At 33.8% G+C, this 7,086-nt stretch overlaps 1 protein-coding gene across 1 annotated transcript; it reads right to left on the bottom strand.

Annotated features, from left to right (window-relative positions):
* Positions 1-274: 274 nt before the first annotated feature.
* LOC141679250 (uncharacterized) lies at positions 275-1,060 on the bottom strand. Its single transcript, XM_074485754.1, has one exon. The coding sequence runs from the start codon at positions 1,058-1,060 to the stop codon at positions 275-277; it is 786 nt and encodes a 261-aa protein (XP_074341855.1).
* Positions 1,061-7,086: the final 6,026 nt, after the last annotated feature.

Genomic DNA, 7,086 nt, shown 5'->3' with positions numbered 1-7,086 from the left:
CTGTAATTCATAATTTTAGCCAGAATCATCAAATGCAATACGCAGTTTACCTTCAAGAAGTAGGCACGGCTTTGAAAACTGCTCTGTTTAACAAATCACTGTTACTGTCTCGGCATTAAATTCTCGTCGGAACTTGAAGCTAAAAGGATTTATGATAGTTATTGCTTCAAGTTAAAAAATACTCCCTCTGTTTTTTATTATATGACATTTGATTTTTGTGCACACACTTTTAAGTGCTTTGACGTTTGACTTTTGTGCATTCCAGTTGACTTGTTTAAATCCCGCGATTGTAAAAAAGGCTCTTGCTATATTTGTAAATTTGACCAAGGTAGAATGATTGCGTGAAATATCTGGCTTCTTTGTTGTCGAGATTGTACAAATACCAACTGTTCTGGTACAGATCAAGTAGGAGATCACCACTATTAAGGTAACCTTGAACAAAATCAATAGGCAAATTCACATCAATGTTGAAGATTAAAGTCCATGAAGCATCGATTCCACCACCACGAAGACATTCCACATTATCCAACGCCCACAAATTCAACTTATAAATAGGTTGATAATTACTACGCTTATAGATAATGACAGCAATAGAATCCTTGAAGTTGGTGACAAGAGCATGATTATCCATATCATTATAGTTGTTGATGTTACTCATGTTACCATCAAAAGTAGGAACAGTATAGTTAATACCATTACAAGTAAGGACTTCAATGTGCAAGTCGAAAGTGATGATGCCATAACATGTAGCCGAACAGAGAAGTCCAGTGTTGACAGTAACATGAAATTCACCAAACTTGTAAGGAAGATCAGTAGGTTTATTATCCCCAAGCTTTCGCCATGCATTTGTATTCGAAGAATAGACCTCAAAATAAATTTCTACACCATCTTGGGCATCGTATTTCCGGTGTGAAAATTTCGGTTTCAATCTCCAAACAACCCTAAGAATCTTGAAATCGTTGTCAATCTCATCAAAACCAAACCCTAGAGCATCATCATCGCAACAAAAGGAGGGGGAGGGAATGCATTTGGAAAGGTTAGTAGGGTTCCAAAGGTACATATTAGCACCATTAGTAGAACGAAGACAGACAATACCACAACCACAACCAACAAGTTTATCACGAAATATTGATGGAAAATGAGGTGTACTGACAAGTTGCTGAGTACCGAGGTTGATTTATTTCCATTGACGTAAGTGCGGACGATGTGTAGAACATCTTTTTCTTCGGCGGCTGTGATTGTAAGGTAAGCTTTAGCGAAATTAGGGCTTAAAATGAGGGCGAGCCACGATTTGCAAACCAATTTTAATTCAACTACGGTCTCTGAAGGAAGGCGCATCAATATATCTCTTATTAGATCCTCCAGAATAGTCCCCGTAGATCTTCTCATCTTTCAACTGTGTTTGAGATTTAGGCAATTTAGGGCTGGGATGTATTGTATTTGGGATTGTTATTTGTGCCCCTTGTGTGGATATAAGATTAACAAGATTGACCAGGTTTACCTAAAAAAGGCTTATATTATATTTTATGTTTAAAATTATGTTTTTCATGTTTTTAAAGGAAAAAGTTTGTTTTTCAATTTATTTTATCAACCAAAATAATAAATAATTACATTTAAGATTAACTGAAACATAACATTCAATATATTATTTTAATGTAGTTTTGCAAAAGATAAATATACATATTTATCAAATTTATTAAAGCCATACTATTTTTTATTCCATAATACAAAAAGTATGTGTCTTGCTTCCGTATATATTTGTACACGTAAATTTTTATATTACATATACATATAAGATATATGTGTTCATATATATTGATATCAATCTATAATATTATATAAAGACGAAACAATGAAAAGTAGTTAATCTTGTCACTCAATTTGGCGCTGTTAGATATTTTAGATCAAAATTAAAATTTATAATTTACAATATATAAGTGTAAGGTTCGAGTCATACCAGCAACATATTAGAATTAGAATATACATGGCACATATTACATACTAATACGAATATATAAAATAATTAATTTGATGGTTTCACTCTCAACTTATTTTAATGAACAACTTCTTCTGAAACTCTCGAACTCTAGTTTAAAATTTCAAATCTTGTATTTCATGAAAGGTAAGAAAAAATAATTAACTAAACTTTCATCACTAATATTTAGGTATGATGGGGTCATTCTCTAAGAGAAAAGAAACTTCAAGTTTCATATTTTAACCGCAACACTCATATATAATCAAAGATAACAATTAAATTGGCCAGTCTTTGAATATGACTAAACAAAGAGCAAGCCCGGTTGCGGAAATTAATTTGTTGTTTTACTCTCACCTTCTTTTACTGAACAACTTCCCGAACTCATCAACATATGTATTTTAAAATTTTAAATTTGTATTTCATGAAAAGCTAAGACAAAATAATTAAATTGTCATCACTAGTATTTAGGTGTGTTGGGACAGTTTTTTGAGAGTGAAGTAAATTCCGAGTTTGCTTATAAAGTGTTTAATAAATTATTTATAAGAAATTTCAAGGTATGAACATTTGTTGACCAGCATTGTGAGCCTTCTCAAGTACTTTTGGGGTAAATAGAGAGTTATAAAACATATACTCATTATCCTTTTAAAGGATTTGATAATTGTTCAGATGATAGTGTTCAGGACAGAGGTCTTACACCGTCATATTTCATTGTTCTTTCAGCTTATGCTTAAGTTGCTTCTTTGTCATTAAGCCTATGTTAACTTCAGCTGGTTTATCCTGTTTTAATTTGACAGAAATTGACTTTTCTTTGACTTCTGTCTTATAATCTTTCATCTTTTCAGAATCAGACTTAACAATTTTTTCTACAAACTTAACAGGATTTACCTTTGGTTTAACAGTTTGTTTAACAGTAATTGGCTTAATTGTCAAAGTTTCTTTCTCACTTTTATCATCTTCATAACCTAAGCCCTCTTTCCAGTTTACACTACTTAGTATATTCTGAGTTGTTCTGCCAGAGTTAGTCCAAGTTTTGATGATTTCTCTTTCCTTTTCTAATTCATTTTTTAGAGATTTATTCAGTTTTAGCAATTCATTCTTAACATACAGAGAATCATCTCTTTCTTTCTGAATTTGATGGAGAAAAACTAACTCCTTTTCTAAGTAGTCATTTCTGTTTCTAAGAGCAAGATTTTTAGAAGTTAATCTTTTATTTGTTAAAGTCTAATCTCTAAAACTAATGAACATGGTTTTAAGATATAATCTCAACTCAGTAATATCATCAGTATGAAAAGCAAGAGTTGTTTGAGGTACCTTCAATTCAGCAGTTTCAGAACTGCTATCAGCATTTGCCATCAAGGCATAGTACACCTCTTCTTCAGAATCTGAAGTGTATGCCCAGTTTTTCTTCTTTGTGATAAGTGCCTGGCCTTTATCACTTTTTCCTTTCTTGCAGTCAGGAGAGATGTGACCTCTTTCACCACAATTGTAGCATTTGACATTTGAGTTGTCTCCTCTGTCAGACTTTCCTCCTTTGCCTTCAGACTTTCTGAACCCTTTCTTTTCAGAACTTCCACCTTTCCTGGAAAACTTCTTGCCCTTTCTAAATTTTTTGTAGGCTATCTTTGTGATACCCTTCATCATAAGAGCACACAGCTGCATCATCTCTGCATCAACATCCACTTCAGACAAACTTTCAGTTTTTGAATCATCATCATCAGAATTTGATGATTCTGAATCAAACTTTATGATGAGAGCCTTTCTGTTGCCCCTTTTTGAGACAACCACCTTAGGAGCTTTATCCTCAGCTTTAAGAGCAAATGTCTTTGACTTTCTTCTATGCCTTTTGCTCCTTTGGTCCATATTAAGTTCATGAGTCTTGAGCATACCATAAATTTCATCAAGAGTAGTTTCAGTAAGGTCATAGTTGTCTCTTATGGTAGTAGACTTCAAATCCCAATTCTCAGGAATTTTAGATTTGAATCTTCAAGATCATATTCCTTGTCCACCAATGACAGAGCATTCAAGAGTTTGGCAAATCTGTCATATAAATCGGTTAACGACACATCAAATTTTAAGTCAAAGTGCTCATACTCCTGAGTGAGTATTGTCTTCCTGTTCTTTTTTATGGCATCAGTTCCCTGGCATCTTGTCTCCAAAGCATCCCATATCTCCTTTGCAGTCTTGCATCCAATTACCCTGTTTGACATGACATTGTCAATTGTACTATGCAACAAATGCCTTACCCTTGCATCCTTGGCAATAGATGAGATGTCTTTAGCTGTGTAATCACCTTTCTCCTTTGGTATGACCTTTGCTGGTTGATAAGCAACTACAACAGAGAGCTTGGTAGGCTTATGTGGTCCATCATAAATTCTATCAAGGTATTCTGGATCTGTGGCTTCCAGAAATATAGCCATCTTCACTTTCCATATAGGATACTCAGATGCTCTCAGTATGGGAACCCTAATAGTTTAATATCGAATGTGGGTTTGATTGTTTTGAGTTTCTTGAGATTTGGTGGGCTTGGTTGGAGTTTGTGTTTCTTCAGACGTGATTGTAAACTGGATCTTACCGTTTGTATATCAGCAGAGTAGCTCTGATATCACTTGTTAGGTCACACAACAATATAGGAGGGGGTTGAATATAGTGTTTATACAATCAAATCGATTTATCAACACAAGTATGTAACAGTAATCAAGTATATTCAATATAATAAACTCTGTTACAATAGAATAGTTGTTCTCTCTCAGTGATGAACAATATCACTAAGAGCTGCTAGGGTTACAATGAATAATCTTTTTCTCGTGAATGATAACACATATAGTATAAACCATAAGCTATGTTTATATAGTATACAGTTACAAGATATCTTCAAATTGATATGAAATATAATTATTTCTCGTAAAATATATCAATCAGATATTATCTTCTACAAGTCTTCTAGCTGTCGAACTCTTCATGCATATCTTCTATTGTTTTAGTACAGATCCTCTCCTGTAAATCAGCTGCATTCCTTATCTGAAGTACCCGCACTTAAGTCCTGATATAAATCTCGACGGCCTTAAGTTATGATATTAAGTTCTGACTTCATTAAGTTCTGATTTCCAGTAAGTCCTGATATTAAGATCAGAAACTAAACACATCAGATTAGTTATGACATCATAAATATATCTAACACAAGTCTTCCCAGAAGGTTGGTTTTGCTACAAAACAAATTTAATACTTCAAGACATCCTGATTTTTCTTCGACAATGAATGCAACTCCCTGTTGTAACTTGCGAATTTGTATGTCTGATAGGATCTTTTAACGTCAGATATCGTGAGTATAAAAGAAATAAGATAAAGCGGATCATCTTCAAAAATATAAGATATAGTGCATGTTTCTCAGTTACAGGCCTAAAGCCAAAATTAAATTTAAGGACCTAGATTCCAAAAACAAAATTTGAAGATTTCTATTTGACGACTAAAGAACTAATCCACCTTAAAATGTATTGTTAACTTTAGAAGGATATATTTCATTGTTAAAGAACTCCATGAATGAGCTTGAAAAGGTACTTACTGAAGTAGACGTAGAGCGGCCAAACAGTTCTGATCATATCAATGAAAAATATTATTTTAGGTCATCACTCCAGCCTGGAAATTTCCCACTAAGCCTAGTCACACTACAGAGCCTGTCGCAACAACCTAGGTATGTTGATAAATTTTTACTATGCAGTAGGCCTTGGTTGTTAGTATCCAAGACCACGTCCCTATGGCCATTCACAATTGCTCTCCGCAAGCCATAAAAATTTATTTGCAGATGATTCTCCATTCCTCATCTCCAGCATTCCTCCTGATAACTATATCAATCTCTGTTATATTTCTATTTCAATTTGATAAAAATTGGTCTTGAAGGTTATACTCCTAAAATGTTTCAAAAGTCTCCCACAATAGCCTTAACATATAGCGTATTTCCATATATTTTAGTCTATGCTTTAACAAAAAAGATCTGTAGACACATTTAGGTAGTTCACTATCTCTCCTCCAGATCTGTAGATCATAAGTAACATATACTGCAGATAATAAATAGAATATACTACAGATACTAAATAGCATATGCGAGTAGCTTTCGTGAAAAATAAGCTAATAAGGTAGAAGAAAGTCTATTCTAAATGAACCGATGGACTACACACACATAAATTTCTTTCAATGTTACAATTTAAAGAATACTCAAAGAAGGCATGCCTTGAAACAACATTGCGGTGTTGCAAATAGAAACGCTGATATAGATCTAGAAAGAAGCATTGGTAGTGTCTCTAAAGTCCTACAAGCTGAATGAGCTGTCAGCCAAAGATTTAAGAATCTTGATGGAGGTGGTGGCAGTAGTACTTATATTATTATACCATGTCAAACTGGGAGTTGTGTCAAGAACTTCTCTGAGGGAGGAACTGACAGTAAAAAAATGTGAAACATAATGCTGAAATCTTTTATTATAAGAGATGAAGAAATGTCAAAGCCTGAAGGAGCTCAGGTCAGCGTGTGCTAGGAGTTCTTCTCGAATTTTTTTTTCTCTCTCTTGGAGATCTTCCCAACACCACTAAGGTGAGCTCCGTTCTTTTTATTAAACAAGTGGGATATATGTCAATCTGAAGTAGAAATGTTAATAAAAAATGAAAGAATATTGTTTCGAGCTTCAATGTGTGTTTTCACTCTGGCCCTAATATTATAGGAGTATACACAAAATATCCTGTAGTTTATACGAGTCAGAAGTTGAGGGTGACATGTAACAAGTAAAGGTTGTATTACAAGATCTAAAGTAATATACATCCTGTAATTCATAATTTTAGCCAGAATCATCAAATGCAATACGCAGTTTACCTTCAAGAAGTAGGCACGGCTTTGAAAACTGCTCTGTTTAACAAATCACTGTTACTGTCTCGGCATTAAATTCTCGTCGGAACTTGAAGCTAAAAGGATTTATGACAGTTATTGCTTCAAGTTAAAAAATACTCCCTCTGTTTTTTATTATATGACGTTTGACTTTTGTGCACACACTTTTAAGTGCTTTGACGTTTGACTTTTGTGCATTCCAGTTGACTTATTTAAATCCCGCGATTGTAAAAAGGCTCTTG

The sequence above is a fragment of the Apium graveolens genome, chromosome 8 (assembly GCF_009905375.1).
Source record: "Apium graveolens cultivar Ventura chromosome 8, ASM990537v1, whole genome shotgun sequence".
Lineage (NCBI taxonomy): Eukaryota > Viridiplantae > Streptophyta > Magnoliopsida > Apiales > Apiaceae > Apium > Apium graveolens.
This window is presented reverse-complemented; position numbering and strand designations above follow the sequence as displayed.

Excerpts from the sequence above, each read along its gene's own strand:
- LOC141679250 (XM_074485754.1), bottom strand. The coding sequence starts at position 1,060 with ATGTACCTTTGGAACCCTACTAACCTTTCCAAATGCATTCCCTCCCCC.